This window comes from Miniopterus natalensis, chromosome 10, assembly GCF_054644295.1.
Source record: "Miniopterus natalensis isolate mMinNat1 chromosome 10, mMinNat1.hap1, whole genome shotgun sequence".
Classification (NCBI taxonomy): Eukaryota; Metazoa; Chordata; class Mammalia; order Chiroptera; family Miniopteridae; genus Miniopterus; species Miniopterus natalensis.
In genome coordinates this window covers 59,093,320-59,113,246 of record NC_142090.1, presented here as the reverse complement: position 1 = coordinate 59,113,246, position 19,927 = coordinate 59,093,320, and the positions used below count along the sequence as shown (strand labels likewise).

At 38.3% G+C, this 19,927-nt stretch overlaps 2 protein-coding genes across 4 annotated transcripts in view; one reads left to right on the top strand and one right to left on the bottom strand.

The window, feature by feature from the left end:
- Positions 1-367: 367 nt before the first annotated feature.
- RBM48 (RNA binding motif protein 48) lies at positions 368-6,266 on the bottom strand. The gene is made up of 5 exons (XM_016218849.2): positions 6,156-6,266; positions 5,436-5,626; positions 3,769-3,914; positions 1,748-2,310; positions 368-680 (listed from the first exon to the last, which is right to left on the bottom strand). The coding sequence occupies exons 1-5, from the start codon at positions 6,264-6,266 to the stop codon at positions 594-596; spliced, it is 1,098 nt and encodes a 365-aa protein (XP_016074335.2). The 3' UTR covers positions 368-593.
- Positions 6,267-6,650: 384 nt separating this feature from the next.
- PEX1 (peroxisomal biogenesis factor 1) overlaps positions 6,651-19,927 on the top strand; it is a 42,411-nt gene continuing 29,134 nt past the window's right edge. For all 3 annotated transcript variants that reach the window (XR_015715182.1, XM_087821154.1, XM_087821155.1), the window contains exons 1-6: positions 6,651-6,779; positions 13,157-13,300; positions 15,627-15,710; positions 15,908-16,022; positions 16,121-16,887; positions 18,196-18,315. Coding sequence is in view for 2 of the 3 variants with exons in the window: in XM_087821154.1 (XP_087677280.1) it covers positions 6,651-6,779; positions 13,157-13,300; positions 15,627-15,710; positions 15,908-16,022; positions 16,121-16,887; positions 18,196-18,315 (1,359 nt within the window). In the remaining variant the exon portion in view is untranslated. The remainder of the gene's footprint in view (positions 6,780-13,156; positions 13,301-15,626; positions 15,711-15,907; positions 16,023-16,120; positions 16,888-18,195; positions 18,316-19,927) is intronic.

The window sequence follows — 19,927 nt, the reverse complement described above, 5'->3', positions numbered from 1 at the left end:
ATGTAAATCACTCAATATTTGCATTAAAATAAAAAACAGATCTTGGTTGCCTATGTTTATTTCCTTCAGTTAGTTCACATATAGTTACTGCAATGAGAGGTAATGTCATAAGAACAGTTTTTGTAATATTAAGTATGGATCAAAATAACATCTATAATAGGTAATGATAAGCTAATTTATTTATTTAAGTTAGCCAGCGACCTTGGATCTTGTGGCATACTGTGAGTCAGGCATTCCTAGACCTCTTTTCTCTTGCTTCCTAAACCACCGAAGTTAGAAACCTGAAACATTCACTATTCCAGACTCATCAGTTAGGAACAGTCATGGGCCCAGTTCTAGCCAATAAAGTGTAACTAAAGTCACTGGGTGGAGTTTCTGCAAAAGTTTTATTAAGGGAAACAGTTGGCTGGCATGTATTTTGTCACAATAAACTAATTTTGAAAGATGAAACTAAATTAGACAAGTAGCCTGAATGAAATTACAAAGAGGAGTGCATTAAAAAAACAGCAGTACAACCTCTTCAAGAATTAAAATGACAGGCTAAAAATAAAAAATAAATACTCTTAGAAAATTTTAATTTGCTACTAGTAATCTTATATTCTTCTTCTTTGTTTTAATGGATGACTTGTATGCACATCTTCTAGCTTGTCCTCTGGAGGCTTTGGCACAGATGAAACCACCTAGTTTCAAAAAAGAGAACCAGAAAAATTTTTATAGTAAAAGAGTAAATAAACTACCAGAAGATGTAGGATATATATCTAGTAGTCCAATCCTTGCTATCACATTTGAAGCAGAGCTAACGCAAGTTCAAGGTACAACCTACAAGCTAGGTACAGAGCAAAATTTTCTGTACAAACCTTGATGGGAGTGAAATTTCTAAAGCCATTTAATGTAAAAAAAATTTTGAGGGGTGAGAAGTAAACATATGCTCCACTTTAATATTTCTTTATAGATCCGAAGTCACTTGTTATTTTATGGATACAGATAGTTATCCTCGTGCATAACCTGAAACACTGGTAATGTCTAATATAGAGACATGGAGGTTTGGGGGGAGAGGGGATGAAAAATTTGAAGAAATAATGAGAAAATGGTATGATCCTCAATTTCTTAGGAAAAATGAAATCAAAACCATCATGAGAAGAGTAGGTAATAAGTTAAAGCAAAGTAAGACGACTTCACTTAAAATGGAAAATTGTTCAAAACTGTAGTAAATTATATTTAGCATCTCTCCTTTTAGTTGTTCTACTATTTCTATACCTAGGATTTGGACCTAACACGTTTCTCTTGAAAATACAGTCAGCTCTGGCTGAGACAGCTGTGTGTCTGTACCCATGCCTTAGTTCAGCTATATGTGAAGGAAGGGTTGCCAGAACAAGCTAAAAAAAATTTAAATGAGCCTTAAGCATAAAAATTGTGTCCATGGATTTTTATTATTATAAAACAACCCCTTATCCTTCGGACAATAATTTTCAGGTAAAAAATGTACATAAAATAAATTAAGCTATTTTAACCACCACCCTTAATCACATTATAAAACATAGTATTCTGTTTCTTGTTGAGGCAAAGATTAATGGTATCAAAGCAAATAAATTTGTCAATCAAATTCAGTTAATTCAACCAAGAATTATAGGAAAACATAAAACTAAAAATGAAAAAAATTGACAATGCTATAGTTCTCATAAATACTTCTCCATTTCGCGTTAGTCCTATAACCAAACCATCTCTTAGTTTTCTTCAATGATCTTACCTCTTGAAGTTTACTCCGAATTAAATTCGCTGTCGTATTCAATGAATCATCATGCATGTCCACTTTAGGTATGTCTGGTAACAGAGGCCCAATCAGAACCTCATTACTGCTCGTGCTTGATTCAAGAAAAGTTCCAAGCTTACGATCATCTTCTCTTCTTCTCTTCCGCTCCTGCAGCTGTGTTGTCCTAGGCATAAATCTGTCAACTGCCTCTGAAGCAGTAACCGCCTTCTGTGCGCCAGAGCAGGCCACTGAATTTTTAAAAGTTTTTATCTGCATTTGCTGCAAAGAGTCATTGTGGTTACAATGCCCCACTGTTTCATCATGGTTTCTACCATCCTGAGAGTTTGATGCTCTGCCCATGTACTCTCCTGATGAACACGTACATTTTGAGAAATAACATAAAGGCAACTCACAAGAATAAGGAAGACAAGGATCTGAGTTCCCAGCAGAAGTGTTCAATGCAGCTTCACAAAATCCAGACTTCTTTGAATGGAAGTCCCATCTAAAATCTTTTGTGTCTTTATGCTCTGTAACCAGTTTCTTCTTTGTCATGAAATTATCTTTATATTAAAAGGTGAGAGAAAGGCAAACAAATAGATCATTTGTTTTCTTCAGAAAAGTGTAACTCTAAAAACAAACATTACTTTAAAATGTGAACAAATGCTACTCTTACAAATTTATTTCTTGAGCAGGCAATGCGTTCATGTGGTTTAAAAGCTAAAATGGGTAAAGGTATCAAGCTACACTCTTTCTTTGCTCCCCATATGCCTGGTTTCCACCCCCCATAAGCAATCACTATTTTTACTTTCTTATCTGTCCAATATGTTAACTTTTCTTCCTTCTACCTACCCCTCTTTCTCTCCTGTAATACCCATTTCTCTGCACCTTTGCATTTTCCAGTCAACTGTAGATCCTAGAGAGTTTTTCCATGTCAACACATACAAAGCTGCTCCCCTGCTCCAGCTTCAGAGTATTCTACTGTATGAGTGTATATGTTGCTTAGTTTGGGTCAGTTTTCAAAGGAGATATGCTGGGTCCATATTTCCTAATTTCCTTTGCCCCACACACATACAAGTTTGCATGGAGCTAATTATTTACATACCTTACAGGTTAAAGTTCAGTGTCTACAAATGACCAGGGACTCTCAACAGCTCTCTTCCTAAATTTTCAGGTAAGTTTTTCAAGAGTGTCCCTCTCTTATTTCTCTCTTAACCAATACCACATGTTCATTCCCCAATCAGCCATAAACTCATCATACTCGATATTCAGTATGGACACTGCTTTGTCTTTGAACCAAAGGGTGGAAACTAGATAATCTGAGCCTCTAGTAGTATTTAGATTTCAGACTACACACACTATCTTAATCCAATTCTGACTGCTCTAGTCTTACAATCCACGTACCAGATCCCATGACTCCATTCCAAGCATCTGGAATTTGTGCCAAGGGAAATTCAATTGGGCATATGGGGCATCTGGCCAGCTGCTGGTCAAAGTGAAATGTTCCCGCTTTTAGCAGTTTTACATTAGCCACTGGGAATTGGATCCTAATTGTTTCTCACTTCCTTTAGGTCAAAGCCTTAATTCTTTAGCACAGGACACACAAGGCCCTTCACAATTCACTTCTTATCTACTTTTCTGTTACTCCTCATTGAAGCCTCTTTGTGTGGTTAACCTGTACTACTCACAGTTTCTTAAGATGCACGATGTTCATTTATTCCTCTGGGCTTTTAAACATGCCGCCTGGCCCACCTTTCCATTTCTTCCTCTCCCCTTTAGAGTAATGTCTACTTACCCTTTAAAGCTCTGCCACCTCTCTCATCCTGTAGAAAGTCTTCCACAAACCAACATCTCTCTCTTCCCAGCCCCGATTACACTGAGTGCTAAAAAGAACCCTGTTATAGTTATTGAATATTCTGAACAATTACTTGCTACTCTTCCCACTAGACTTTGAGAGTTCCATGATGCTATACCTAGCAGAATGCCTGATACATAGGTGTTTAGTAATAGGCCTTCCATACCTTTATCTTTAGTAGCTCTTGCTATATAAGCCTTCCTCTCTCGTAATTTTTTTCTAGTTTCTTCAACTGTCTCAAATTCTGGAGCATAGCACACATGAAGCAATCCACCAAAGAAACTCTGTTCATCCATTTTTCTCTTGGCTATCCTAAACAGAAATACATGATAGCATGGTTTATTAATTTAGATTTACTTAGGATAAAATCTTGACTAGTATACAATGCATTGATCTAAAGAGCAAAGTCCAGTTTTTGCTATGTGTGTGTACATCCTATGGTTTGGAAATTAAGATAATGTGCTTATGGATGGAATTGACTTTATTGATCCAGTGCATACTCTGAGAGCCTTTCCTCCCCTCTCCCAACAGCGTTAATGGGGTTTGAGCTAAGTCATCCACACATATCTAGACTCCCTTTAACCAATTTGGGTAGCCTAAGGTACACAATCCGTGGTCATAAAATAGAGATTTTTCTCTGTGTGGAGTTAAATGGCCCTTGAGAATTAGCTCATATCCAATTTAGCCTTTCAATACAATGTGTTCCTATAACGGGATTCATATATAAAAAGTTAATAAAAATATAATTGTAAAACCAATAATTGAGGAAATACTGAATATGTAACAACTAATCAATGAGAGGATGGTATCATTCACCACTTATTAAACATCTGTAACTGGTCAGGCATTACTACAATCAATATTTAAGTACTTCTGTGCCCAGGGATAGTAAGAAATACTGATTGAGATTTTACCACGTGCCAGGCAGTGTCCTAAGTGCTTCATTTGAATTAACACTTCACAACAACCCTATGATAAAGTAAGGCCTGGAGAGATTTAGAACTTGGCCATGCTCACATTGGTTAGTGGAGCCAGGATTCAAATCCAGATGTCGAACTCCAAGGCTACTGTACTAGGCGCTATGGGAAACATCAAAACTGTGGAAAATAGCCTTACCCAACCACGAGGAGCTGGCAAGTTGGTTATAGGGAAGTGAAATTACATATAAGAGCAACCTGACCCCATAAAATATGTGCTTTATGGCAGACAAATGCTATTTGTGGCACCGAAAAGAAAATATGAATTATAATAACCAGGGACAGATGGGTCTTGGAACAAATTAGTAGGGGTCACATAAAAATAGAGAAGGCATTTCACATTTCAGCCTTTTTGGAGCAGAGTCTGTTATATAGAAGGCTGGAAGAGATGGGGTCAATTCACACAGGTGCACAACAATAAGAACCCCAATAGCTAATGTTTACTGCATTCTGGACAGGAGGTGTTATGCTATGCCCTTTACATGGATTACCTCATTTCATCCTCACACAACCTCAATAAACAGATCCTATTATTATAATAATTTTATAGAACAGGAAAAACAGGCTTCATAGGATTTAATAACTTGTCTAACGTCATGATATTAGTAAGCAGTGGAACTGGAAAACTTAATCTAAACCCAATTTTTAATCTACATGACAAAACTGTTAAGCATGAGAACAATGTGATCGAAAGTGTTCTGGTAAGGCTAACATTTAAAAAGACTGGAGGAAGACAGGAACAACACAGGGCCTTGTTAGGTTATTGGGTAATTCAGGTATGAGTGGGGGAAACCTGGGGCCAAAATAATAGCAATGGGAATGGAGGAGATAAGACAGTGCTTAACTTGCACATTACCTTGCACTTTGTAAATTCATAAATTTAATAAGATAAACTTCTGTAAAGTCTTCTGCTGGGTATTCATCTAAAGCATTATACTGCTCAATTGCACCATATAAAGCAAATCGCTCAACTAATTCCTTCATTGCTCCCACTGCAGGAACTCCTTGTATTATTAAGTACCGAGATTCCAAATTAATTGTATATACCTAAAAGAAATGGAAAAAAGTTAAACATATTTCATTAATAAGCCTAAGACAAACCTGCTTTAAAAAATATCCCAAAGCTTTGAAAACAGTATTCTCCAACCGGTTTGCAGAAAATAGAAAATAAAAAAATTGGCCCTTCTCTCTGATAAAGAATTCACCCCACGTGATTTCACTCAACTAAAGCATAAAAGACAGACTACCTTCGATTGACACGTGTTTCAGAAGTTGGCTCGGTTGAAGTTATTGGAAAGCGTTAAACACTGAATTCTTACCATGGGCCCAGCAGTACCGTAAACACGGAAGACACTATGATTAAAACAAAGCCCTGTCGCAGAGCTGATGTCCTCGCAGTTGACCAAAGGGGCCCTGAGAGTCTTTGGTACCTGATTAGCAGGGTTCCTCCACCAACTGCAACGAGTGACGGATCTGCCAGCAGCCTTTCAAGCCTTTATCTACACAGGCTGGGCGTGTGGCGTGAGAACTCACATAAAACTACCGAGAATAACAAATGAAACCCAAATCACTTTACCCTCACGGCACGAGGCCGTCGCCCCTCCCGATACTTGGCCCGCGTGTCGCAAACAGCCCTTTGGAGGTGGTGGTCGAATAAGCTGCCGAGCTCCCCGCCGCTCGACGCCATCTTGCCGGCTTTGGCCCTCGCAGAAACGACAACATCCGCCAGGCTGCCCTCCTGTTTACCCAATAAGAGAGAGGGATGGGTCAAGACGTGCTGGGATTGGCTGGAGAATCGATAGCGTCGGCCATCGTTTCCTGAAACAAGCGGATTCGGTGAACGGGGTGCCGCCCCCCAGCGGCGCGGTGGAGAGGCCAGAAAAGACGGAGGTGGCTTGCTTGCCCCGCCCCCTACCCGCGGTGAGACACGCCACGGGGAAGGGGCGGGGTCTCGGGGGCGGGGTCGCAGGGGGCGGGGCCAGTCGACGTTACCCAGCTCCGGCGCGCTGGGCCTACGGGCTTGGCCCGGGTCCGCTAGGGTGCGCAGTCGCGGCGGCCGTGTCGGCGGACGATGTGGGGCAGCGAACGCCTGGTGGGTACGGGGGAAAGTGGGGCGGCCGTGACTCTGGCCTTCACCAACGCTCGCGACTGCTTCCTCCATTTGCCGCGGCGCCTCGTGTCCCAGCTGCACCTGCGGCAGGTAACTCGCCGGCCTCGGGCCGGGCTCCCACCCCGGAGGCTGCACACCTGGCCGGTGGTCTGGGGTCGGGTGGGCCGAGCGTGCCAGAGGCGCTGCGGCTGGCGGGCCTCTCCCGGCGGCAGGGCTCGGGCGGCGCGCAGGCCGACCGCGGGCCCCTCGAGGGCAGGGCCGGTCGGGGCCGCCTCTGCAGCCCCGCCACGTCTGGTGCAGCCCGGCCTTTAACTTAACCGGCCTTGTTCCAGCGCCTTTCACTCGGTGAATTAGGCTTTCGAGCAATTTTATATTCTACTTTTGCGTTCAGATATTACTCCAGATTGGAAAGCTCTTGAGAAGTCGTTCCTTTTGCTGCTGTTTGTGTTTGTTTTTCAAAAATATTTTCCCGCCAGAGATTTCCAGGTGCCTGGACGGCTGCGGGCCGGGCCTCCAGAGGGAGGGCAGACTTGGTTGGTTGGTTGGTTTGCTGGGTCGCTGTGGGTTAACCGGGACTGAGCACCTTGTCCCACCAGCGCGATAGGTTAATAACATGAAGGTCCAGGTGTGCCAGGAATGTGCCGTGGGTTATGCATCCTTGGACGTGTGCAGTGAGGATTATTTGCACCAATGCTGTCAGTTGCCCTGCTGGAGGTTGTGATTGTGGTTCATGGCTCTAACCGCTGGCAGAGATACAACATCTCTATTTTCATAATTAAAAACAGAGGCACCTGGTCTACGAGTTTGAGCGTGCTTATGGGAGCAAAAGGCTAGAATACAGGCTTCCCTTATTGGTTCTGTCCAGGCCACTGCAATAAAACGAGTATGGCAATAAAGCCGGCGGTAATCTTTTGCTGGTGGAGGGTCTTGCTTTTAATTTGTAAAAACTGCCAGCATCTGTGAAGCGCAATAAAGCAAAGCCCAATACAAGGAGATGTACCTGTATTTGAAATCCTCGAAAATCCTGGATATGTGGTAGCCACCACTGGCTAATCCACGCAGGAAATAGGTAAGAGTTTGCAATAATTTCAAGTATCCCACCTTTCCACTTTAGCTAATTCTCGGTATCTGTTTTTCTAGATCAGCGATTTTCAACCAGTGTGCCGCAAGAATTTTTAAAACATGCAACACCTGACTATTTAGTCAGGGTCACGGATCTCTTTTCCCTTAGATTATCAAATTAAAAAATGACCACAGCCAACACAGCAGTAGCCGTCTGGTGTGAATGAATCAAAATCATACCTTTTTTTTTTTTTTTTGTCAGATTGGCAAAAAAAATATTTTTTTGGTTGCCGCAGAATTTTAGTAGTTTATGTGTACCATGAGATGAAAAAGGTTGAAAATTGCTGTTCTAAATTATTTCCCCCACCATCTTGCAAAGATTAAAAAGATCCTTCCGTTATTTCTTTTACCATAAAATAGACAGCCTTTTGGCCCTGACGAGCTTCATTCATGGCTGGAGATTAGTCACTATCATCAAATCCTAGGTAGACCCTGCCCTGTGCTCTGTCAGCTTTGACAGAGATTTTCATCGTGCTTTCAATCCTCACCTAATGAGTTTTAAAGAATAGACTCCACACCTACTGAGTTTATAGGAGTGCTCTCTTATAGTCATTCTAATAATTTGATCCTAAACTGTGAATGCTATGTTACATTCATCATTGTTTAAGAATTTAGTGGTTTTGATCTTTGCTTTAAATTTTGAGCCCTCTATAAGTATGCATAAGAATTCATGGATATCTTTTTGAAACTTAAACCTCTTCAACCTTAGAACAAATTGTTTCTGTTTAGCTTATATCAGCAGAATAGGCCAACTTTTCTCCCCAATTTTAAAAGTAATACATAATTTATAGAAAATTTGGAAAACACAGAAAATTATAAAGAAAATAAAAGTTACCCATAATCCCAAAACATAGAGATAGATGTTAACAGTTTGAATCAGATCTTCCAGTTTTGTTTCTGTTCTTTATTTTTAACACAAATGAACTCCTACACGCACACCCTACACACACACTTAGAGTTTTGTCTTGTTGTTTTCCTATAGTATTGTTTTACTTTGTTAAAAAGTAATCATTTTTCGTGGTTAATTAGTATTCTATCATAAATTTGCGTAATTTGTGTAATTATTCACTGTGTTTGAACATTTATATTGTTTTCAATTTTTAGACATTAAAAGTGATACTCTAGTTTTATTTTAATAAAATGTTAAAAATAGCTCATCTTTGTTTATAAAACATTGTTTTTATTTCGGTTATGTAGGATAGGTTCTCAGAATTATTGGGTTAGATCAGTGATTTTTCAACCCTTTTCATCTCATGCACACACAAACTACTAAAAAATCTGTGGCACACCAAAAAATATATTTTTTGCCGGTCTGACAAAAAAATATAATTGTGATTCATTCACACCAGATGGCTATCGTTGTGTTATCTGTTGTCATTTTTTAATTTTACAGTCAAAGGGAAAAGAGGTCAGTGTCCCTGACTAAACAGGTATTGCATGTTTTAACAATTATTGCAGCACACCAGTTGAAAATTGCTGGATTAGAGGTCATAGGTAATTATTAAAGCAGAAAGTCATGAGTTAAGAGTTAACAGGTTGAATTATATTATATAGGCTGAAGCATTTAGTACATAATACAGATAATGTTGTAATGGGAAGAGGGTCAGAACAGTGGTTTTCTGGTCTGTGTCAGCCTTACTTTGAAGCTTTTAAAAATAAAGATATTCTGGTTCTTCCACAGACCTACTGAATCAGAATCTTGGGAGGGTGGGCATCTGTAATTTTTAAAATATCTCCAGGCTACTTGGATGCACAAACGAGTTGAGACCCACTGTTGTAGAATCATAAACTGTTGATGGTGAAAGGGACCTTAGGTATCTACAGGGATTCCTCAGAAGTATTGTGGTTCAGTTCCAGATTATTGCAATAAAGCGAGTATGGCAATAAAATGAGTCAGAATCTTTTTGCTGGTGGAGGATCTTGCTTTCAATTTGTAAAAACAAAGCAAACCAAACCACACAACGTCTGTGAAGCACAGTAAAGCAAAGTGCAATAAAGCAAGGTATGCCTGTAGGTCATTTCTGTACTTTAACACATAAGGAAACTGGGACTCCTAGGCCAGTGTCATTTCCATGCAATGAATTTGCCTTCTTGTCTATAACTCACTCTGCATCATCCATACAGTGTTCTCACTGTTTCTTCTGTAACCCAGCTCCTTCCCACTTCTCTACATTTTGCCTCATTCCATTCCTTTAAAAACTGAGCATAATCCTACCTCCATATAGTTTTTAAATTCTCTGTTGCCTACATTTGTCTCCTTTTCAGAACTTCATAACTGTGTTTATGTGACACACACGTTATACTCCTTTCAGTGTTTCAAGAATTATCTTTTGTTTATCCAAGCCCTTGTTTCAGGACTAGGTATGCAGTAGTTGTTTTAACTCGAGATTTCTTGACCTTGGCACTATTGACATTTTAGGCTGGATAATTTTTTTGTTGTGGGGGGCTGTCCTGGGTATTGGAAGATATTTAGCAGCATCCCAGGCCTCTAACCACTAGGTGCCAGTAGCACCCCTCCTCCCAGGGGTGACATTGCCATAGGTCTCCTGGGGAACAAAATCACCCCCATTTGAGAACAACTTTGACTCACTTACTTTGTCTGTACTCTGGGCTGAAGACTTGCTGTGATTGATGAAATAGGCGAGAGGATTCATATCCACACTGGATGCAAACAAATGAACCTAAATCGCCTTCCACAAGTGGCCAGGTACAAATTTGTCATTTCCTTTGTGTTAGACAGAGATAACCCAGGCCTGGGAACTGGCCATTCCTAAATCATTGCAGCTGATGGTTTCACTTGTAGGTTTTGGTAACAGCAGTCAATCATTTGTTGATTAGATTAAACTGGAAAAGGGGATCTTTTCTCCCCAGTCTGTCTGTTTCTTCTCTACCTGAATGCCCAGGAGCTCTGTGGTCCAAATGAAAAACTTTTGACATAAAAATAAACTCAAAACATTATTAGTCTGCAAAATTTACCAAATCCAGCTGAACATATAGTGTGATTTTTTGTGGGCTGGTTACTACATTTTGACCAAATGAATAATTGAAGTATTTTTCCTGTTTAATAAAGTCGATTTCCCCCTTTTCCAGTGACTTGGTAGAATTCTCCTTTTGGATATTTCAGGGCATATTTTATATTTCCTCATTTAGCATCTCTGGTTTTAAAAGTTATTTTATGTGAAATAGGGTAATTGATCTGTGTTATACGTAACTGACTGACGAAACCCTGTAGGAAGCATCTGGGATTGGTCAGCTTCACTCTTGTAATCTCAACTCTAGCAGTTACAGCTGACATAGTAACTCAGGACATTTGACTCCAAATCTAGGGCTCTTTCTGCTGGATCACACTGTACTCAGTGGAAAGGTTTTTGTCAGCCAGAGCACTTGGACTGGCCTGTGAAGAATTGTCAGAAAAATTACACAACTTAGTGATACCCTGTGATTTTTTTTTTTATATACAAAATTTTACTAACATGGTCAATTCAGAGAACATTAGAGTGCCTCAGAAGTGGCTCCTATATCCTCTGAAATTTGTTCTGTTTAAAGAAACACAATGAGCAGCCTATCACCAGTTTTGAGGTAGTAGAATATGATATATATTAATGGGTTTATTATTTAATAATTTGAATTTAGTGGATTTATTTTTATATAAGTAAATGAATTTAATACTAAAACTTCCTGATATGTTAAGTCTCTGGCTATGAATGAAATTCTCACTTTTTATTAAAAAATGATCTAGGTGTGAAAATGCTTATGATACAATGTTAAGTGGGAAAAAAGGATACTAAATCATTACTATAATATACAACTATGTAACAAATTAGCTTGTTACCAGAGGGAAGGAGGATCGAGGAGGGCAAAGAGAGTAAAAGGGGTCAAATATATGGTGATGGAGGGAGACTAGACTAGATGAAAGGCGGTGAGCACAAATGGAGTAATATACAGATGTCATATTATAAAGTTGTACACCTGAAATTTATATAATTTTATTAACCAATGTTACCCCAAAACATTTAATTTTTAAAATTAATTAATTGAAAAATTGTGCATATAAAAAAGATTAGCCGGAAATAGACAAAATTGTTCACATGGTTTTCTTTTTGTGAAGAAAATATCAATATCTCTTTTTCCTTACAAGCTGATATATTTTCTAAGGTTTCTATAGTGAGTTTGTAATTCTTTTTTTTTTTTTTAAATATATCTTTTATTGATTCCAGACAGGAAGGGAGAAGGGGAGAGAGATAGCAACATAAATGGAGAGTCATTGATTGCCTGTCTCCTGCACGCCCCCAACTGGGGATCGAGCTGTAAATCTTTTTTTCTTTTTCTTTTTTTAATATCTTTACTGATTTCAGAGAGAGAAAGGGAGGAGGGGAGAGAGATAGAAACATCAATGATGGGAGAGTCGTCATTGATTGGCTGCCTCCCGCACGCCCCCAACTGGGTATTGAGGCCGCAACCTGGGCGTGTGGCCTGAGTGGGAATCAAACCTAGGTCTCCTGGATCCTAGGTCGATATTCAACCGCGGAGCCACACCTGGCCGGGTGAGCTGTAATTCTTTAATCATAGAAAACATTGTTTTAATCCTTAGCCACAAACTTACATATTTTATGTAAATGCTCTTAATGAGAATAAATGTTAGTTTGCTATTTCTTAACTTATAAATATGTTTTCATAGTTCTAGAACTTTAAACATTTAAGAAGCTGAATAATATAAAATTTCTGGAAGTGTACATAAGAAGCTATTAACAGTAATTACCTCTGGAAACAGGGATCTGCCCTCGTGTTATGCTTTTACACTTTTACCATGTACCTTTATTATTCTAATAAATAAATACTTATATTTTAATGATCATGATATGTTTCTAGTTGATTCATACTTGACTAAAATAGTAAATTTATAGCTTATTTAATAATTTTCCTACTGATAGACACTTAAGCCAGTCCTAAGTTTTCATTGTTATAGAAAATACTACAGAGATATGTTCTGCTGTATTTTTTTTCTTCTTTGAATCATTAATTCAGAATATATATCTCAAGGCTACATAAGTTCATTGGCTATCTGTTGCCATTTTGAATTCTGGAATGGTTGAACCAATTTATAATGCCATTGTAGAAATGTAATTGTATTGGTTTCATCCATAGTATCACCAGTGTTGGGTGTTAGAAATGATTATAGCTTTTTAAATGCTGTCCCAGAGGTGGTTAACAGAGAACAATCAACTATCTGTAGAACTCTTGTGTTTGTGGATTTCAGTAATAGTTTTATCATTTATGTGGATCTAAAAAAGCATGTAAACCTTTTGAAACCTTTCTCCCCCGTTTTCTGCTTATTGAATACATAGAATCAAGCTATAGAGGTATCGTGGAGTCACCAGCCTGCCTTCTTGAGCTGGGTGGAAGGCAGGCATTTTAGTGATCAAGGTGAAAATGTGGCCGAAATTAACAGACAAGTTGGTCAGAAACTTGGACTCTCAAACGGGGAGCAGGTAAGCACAAAATGTCATGACAGTGACTTTCTTTTAATATCACATAATGTAGCAGTGGAAATAGAATTTAAAGTTCAGGTTTTTAAGGAGGAGAGATGACACCTAGCTGGGGTGCCGCTGTAATGAGTCCAGGGCATTCCAGCTTACTGCGGGTGCCGTTGTTAAGTCATTATCTGCAGTGTGCGGTTAGGTCATTATGTTGCAGTCTACCTGGCGCTCTAGTTGATTTTGTACTCTGGCTATTTTCCAGGTTCCCTAATTTCGCTTTTGTGCAATTATTTTTGTTTTATAAATTATTTCATTTTATTTTCTATTATTAATAATAACTTCTTTTTTTTCTGACAAATTTTCTAACCTTTGCAGGGCTGTACTTGATTTCTAAAAATCTCTCCTACAAAGAAGGTTGATTTTCCATTTTTGTCATGCCTGTGAATTTAATGTGCTGAGATTGTAAACTCTAAAGCTTAAGAACCCATGTGTATTTTATCATTGTAATATATTCATCAATTTATTCTTTTAAAAATATTTTAAACTACAGAAGTAATACATTATTTATTATGAATACTTTATTTACACTTTTAAGTAAAAAACCCTTTTCCCCATTCTCTAGCTCCAGCCTCAGAATGATTTTGTACTGTATGTTGGAATCTCATATCACAATACCTTTCCAATAGTAAAAACAGTATGCATTGAACATCTCTGTATATATGGAATGAAATAGTGAAAATTGAATTACCAAGTCTAGAGGGCTACACATTTAAAAATCTGATAAATAGAGCTAACTTGCTTTCTATTACTGGTGTCCCCCAACAGTACACAAGAATTTCATATTTTTTTAACTTGTTTAGACCACATATGTTTTTTGATGAGAATAGACCCCTGATGAGAAATCAATAGGCCTAGCACTAGTCCTTTGCTTACCCTAAATATTTACTAGACTCTTAAAACTTTAGTACCAGAGTGACCTTAGAAATCACTAACTTTGTTGCCTTGCTCTACAAACCTAGGGAGATGGAATATTTTGCCCCGGATTTCATAGCAAGTTAGTTCTCTTTGAGTATGTGCCACTCCCCTGTGGAGAACATCAGTTTCCTATTCCTGATCTTGATGTCTCATCAGCACGCTGAATAGTCCTGCTTGTTTATAACTCCCATTTGCTCCAAAGTGAACTTTTACCTGATTTTGGTAGATCCCCCTATATTATAGCAATGCCACTAAAGCACTGTCTCCTGAAGAATCATTGATAGGAACAGGAAATAGACTGGTTTGCCCAGGACTCTATTCTTAGTGGGCAGGAGCTGCTTTGTTCTTCCTCAGAGTCACTCCTTTCAAACAGGGCTTACTGGAGGTACTGAGGAGAAATTCTCGGGGGAGTCAGATGAGGCACTTGAGGAAAGTCTGCTCCATTCCACAAAAGCAGGCAAGGGAGGGCTGGTCACCTAGAGCATTTAATACTTGATGGCTTGGAATTTTAGTCTTCCAATTTCTAGAAATGCCTACAGAAGAAAGAAGGTAAGATGGTAGATTTCAGCTTCTTGCGACACACTAGCATTTAATATATATATCTCTATACTGGAATGAGGGGGTGTTTGTTTTACTTTACTTTTAGCTGTAGATCATTATACCTCTAAATCTAAATAATTGGCTGTGATCTCTATTTCAGTGTGTTTTTTAGTTTTCTATAATAGAAGCAGCGTAGCTTCAAGTTAGTTATATAACTAACAGTTGTGAAACTTCTAGAAATAATGGTATTTATATACTGGATCAAGCCACGACTTGATGATGTTGTTTTTTGCATTAAAGCGGGTTTTTTTATTATTATTATTTATTTATTTATTTTTAATCCTCACCTGAGGATAGTTTTTCCATTGCTTTTCAGTGAGAGTAGAAGGGGGAGAGAGAGAGAGAGAGAAACAGAAACATCAATGTGAGAGAGAGGCATCAATTGGTTGCCTCCCACACTCGCCCCAACTGGGGCTGAGCATGGAGCCTGCAACTGAGGTACATGCCCTTGGCTGGAATCGAACCCGGGACCCTTCAGTCTGTGGGCTGATGCTCTAACCACTGAGCCAAACTGGCTAGGGCTTATTTTTTTAAATGTGTTGTGCTAGGATATATTTTCCTTTTTGCAATAATTTATTATGAAATAATTTATTATGAAATAATTTCTCCTGAAATGCTGAGTATATCAAGGCCTAAAGTATTAATATTTGTCAAATGGAGGACTGCACGCGCACACACAATTACATACCTAAAGAGAGAACTTATTTTTCAGGGATACATACAAGTCTTTTAAAAGTAGTTTTACATTTTTAATTTTTTCCAGGTGTTTCTCAAGCCGTGTTCCCATGTGGTATCATGTCAACAAGTTGAGGTGGAACCCCTCTCAGCAGATGATTGGGAAATACTGGTAAAGAAAGTAAAATGAGAACTATTCTAGTTTAAGATCAAACTACTTCAAACTGTCAGTGTCTTTAGATTTCTCTTCTCTGAGCTTCATCATATATTCTGATTTTATTTTAGTTATAAGAATGACTTGAGATTTTCCTGCTAGATATGGGATGGACAAAATGTAAAATGAGCTAATCTTTTTGTTGTTGGTTCTAGGAACTGCATGCTGTTTCCCTTGAACAGCATCTTCTAGATCAAATTCGAATAGTTTTTCCAAAAGCCATTTTTCCTGTTTGGGTTGATCAACAGACTTACATATTTATCCAGATTGGTAGGTGCCATTGTAATATTTGCCATTATCCTGTATGACACAGCATTGAGTCCAAAGCAGAGACGAACATGCACTAATAAACTTTATTTTCTACACAGTTGCACTAATACCAACTGCTACTTTTGGAAGGTTGGAGACTGACACCAGACTTCTCATTCAGCCAAAGACCCGTCAAGCCAAAGAGAATGTATTTTCAAAAGCAGATAATGCACATGGAACATTTCATAATTATGAAAGAGACCAAAAAGGATTGACAAAAGAACTCCAAACCAAGCAACTTCAGTCAAACACTATAGGAGTCACTTGGTCTAATGAAACAGATTCAGAGGATACAGTTGACTCACCATCAGTACCAAGCTTGTGGTCTAGGATAGGAAGCATTTTTTCTTTTGGGTCTGAGAAGAAACAAGAAACATCCTGGGGTATAACTGAAATCAATGCATTCAAAAATATGCAATCAAAAGTTGTTCCTCTAGACAATATTTTCAGAGTATGCAAATCTCAGCCTCCCAGTATATGCAACGCATCAGCAACTTCTGTGTTTCACAAACACTCTACCATTCATGTATTTCCATGGGACCAGGAATATTTTGATGTGGAGCCCAGCTTTACTGTGACCTATGGAAAGCTAGTTCAACTGCTTTCTCCAAAGCAACAGCAAAGTAAAACAAAGCAAAATATCCCATCATCTGAAAAAGAGAAGCAGATGTCAGAACCATTAGATCAAAAACAAATTAACCCAGACCATAGTCCAGAAGCTGGTAAGGCTTTTGTGCTAAAGGTAGTCTGGAATGGACTTGAGGAATTGAAGAACTCCCTAAAATACACCAAAAATGTAGACACTCTCCATCTTGGGAAAGTCTGGGTTAGTATAAAATTTATAATTAGGGAGGAAATAATTTTATGTTGTTTGAATGTCCTGAAATTACGAATTAGAATAATATTTTATATATAAATTGAAAACCAGTATAATAAGAAATTGTATCTGAAGTCCCTGCAGGGACACATTTCTGGTTGCAGGGTAAAGTCCTTATTTGGGTAAAGATTGTGTATTTTCTGCCTAAGTAAACTTGGACAGTAAAATCTTAGTTACAGGCCCAGAGAGGTCAAAATTACTTGTCAGGGATTAAATAGCTAGTAAGTAGAACTGGGAGTCGAACCCAGGCAGGGCGACTCGAGTTCATGCTTACCTCGGGGTGCCCTACAAAGCCTCACATCTGTAATGCCTGCAAGTTTGTTTCCAAGTTCTTGAAAGTAAAGAAAGAATTTGTTATGTATTGGGGGAAATGCCCAGCGCAGGGAGAGGCCGACAGCTGCCTTTGACGGTGTCTGGATTGGCATGTACCCAGAAGCTGCTTACCTTGCTGGTATCAGCTCTTTAACTTGTGTGTAATTGGAAGAAGAGTTAGCAGAGCAACTGGTGTTCCACCCTCTTATTCCATCCTCAAATATAAATGCTACACCTTTGTGAAAGGAGTCACCAGCCCCCTTTACTTGTACTTAATTTTGAACCACTGTGAAGTGAAACTTCATGATGAAAAGGAAGAAATTGTTAAAATAGTGAAGAAAAGTGGGACGGGATAGGGGTTTCCTCTGTACATTTCTTTTACTCTTCCAGTTTAACCTATGACCTTTACGGAGGCAACTTATGAAGTTTTAATCTCTTTGGCCTACATCATTTTCTAAAGTTCCAGACCATTGCCTCATTATTTCCTGTTGGCTCTAAACTCAGTTTAGGAGATACCACTGCATTGTCTATGGACTTGTTATGACTTATCTCCTTTATCAATGGTTCTGCGTTAGGTGTGAATACTGTTTCACTTCCTTGAAATTGTGTGGTGAGGACGGGGTGAAGAAGTGATGATCAAGTCTTGGGGACCACATAGGATGGCAGGGAGGAGTCCACACTTCCCACACTACTTTAAATGTTGGGAGCCATGGCCGCGGGGAGTGGCAGTGGTGCCCTCAGGCACTCAGACAGGCTTGACTTGGTAGCTCAAGTTGGTCACATTCTGGTAGGGGAACAAAACGCTATGATGTCAATGGCCGTTTAAACTGTGAATCATGGTAACAGTTTCATCTGAATTCATAGAAGTTAATATGAATGTGCTGTGGAATAGTTTTTAATCAAGCGTTGAACATAATTATATTTTTGTTTATTTTTAAATTTCAGATTCCAGATGACCTGAGAAAGAGACTAAATATAGAAATGCATGCAGTAGTCAGAATAACTCCAGTGAAAATTACTCCTAAAATTCCAAGATCTCTAAAATTACAACCTAGAGAAAACTTAGTAGGTTCACATTTACATGTTGTGTCACAATTGTTTCACATGTGTTGTAAAATTCTAGTTGCTTTAGCTAAGTAATAATTATACAGTACTCCTTTTTGCTAGAAGGGCAAAGAAGTCTCTTTTTTTCCTTTATTGTAGTAAAATATGTGTAACATAAAAATGCTATTTTAACCATTTTTAGGTGTACAATTCAGTGGCATTAATTCCATTCATAATGTTGTGCAACCATCATCGCTCTTTCCAAAACTTTTCCATCAACCCAACAGAAAATCTGAACTCATTTAGTAGCTCTCTACCCTCACATCCCCTGGATCCTGGTAACCTCTAATCTGTAGTCTCTGTGAATTTGCTTATTTTAGATATGTCATATAAATGGAATCATATAATATTTTTCCTTCGTGTCTGGCTTATTTTACTTACACATCTTCAAGGCTCATCCATGTTGTAGCATGTATCAGAACTTCATCCCTTTTTATGACTGAATAATATTCCATTCATATATATACCATGTTTGGTTTATCCATAAATCTTTTGGTTGACATTTGGGTTGTTACCACCTTTTTGGCTGTTGTGAATATTGCTGCTGTGAATGTTGGTTACAAGTATCTGTTTTAAGTCCTCACTTTCAGTTCTTTTGGTATATACCTAGGAATTGAATTGAATTAGTAATTCTGTATGTAACTTTCTGAGAAACCAAGAAGTCTTAATAAACTAATATGCTTATTATATGTATTGTGCCAATACAAATATGATCAGTTTTGGCTTTTTAAAAGTTGATATTTTTGCCACATTTATGTAATTTAAAAAATTTCCTCCCATGTTGTTTTAGTATTAATATTGCAGCCTAAAAGAGTGCTGGACTGTTTTACTTTTCTACTCTTCTACTCTGTTAATTCTTTAGAAACTGGTGTGGTCGGGAAATGAGGTGTTGAACTTAATTATGAAATCTTTTCAGTAGAGTACTGTCATCTGTACCAGTCTGGCTTACCAGTTTTCAGAGAATTATAATGCAGGAAAATTACTGTACTGTGTGTTTAAAAAATTCCTTCTCTGATCATTCAGATGGTACTTTTGGTTCCTCAGGATCATGATGGTCATTATGTCATGGAAGAGCCAATTTAACAGAACTTTCTAGTTGATGAAACCCCAGATAAGATAGCTTATATTATATGACTAGAGAAGAACACAGAATAAATGCCGTTTCCATAACAGTATGTAACTGAGCATTTCACACATTGGCTCAGCAGTACACAGTGATCTGTAGTTTTGTTTTAACTTTTTTGTTATTGACCTTGATGTTTTTCAAAAGTTAGGTCTCTTATGTGTGAAAATTATTAGCTACTGGTTATGAGATTTTATTTTTGTCTCAGTGATGGAGTATTACTACAGAACTCCTTTCCTGTCCTAAGTTGCATATTTTAGTGGAAGCTATATGACCTTAGCAGGTCTTTCTGGGCTATGATTATATCACTTGGGACATAAAGATGTTTGATTCTGGAGAAATTGTGAGTTACTTTCTGATTCTAAAACTCTTGATTTTAAATAAACCTCACTTTTATGACTTTGTTTAGGTCTTTAATCCCATTGCCCAATAATATCCAAAGAAGTAACT

Coding starts and splice junctions, on each gene's coding strand:
- RBM48 (XM_016218849.2), bottom strand. CDS start 6,266: ATGGCGTCGAGCGGCGGGGAGCTCGGCAGCTTATTCGACCACCACCTC. Junction 5,627..6,155: donor GACGGCCTCGTGCCGTGAGG/GTAAAGTGATTT, acceptor CATTTCTTTTAG/GTATATACAATTAATTTGGA. Junction 3,915..5,435: donor ATGAATTTACAAAGTGCAAG/GTAATGTGCAAG, acceptor ATTTCTGTTTAG/GATAGCCAAGAGAAAAATGG.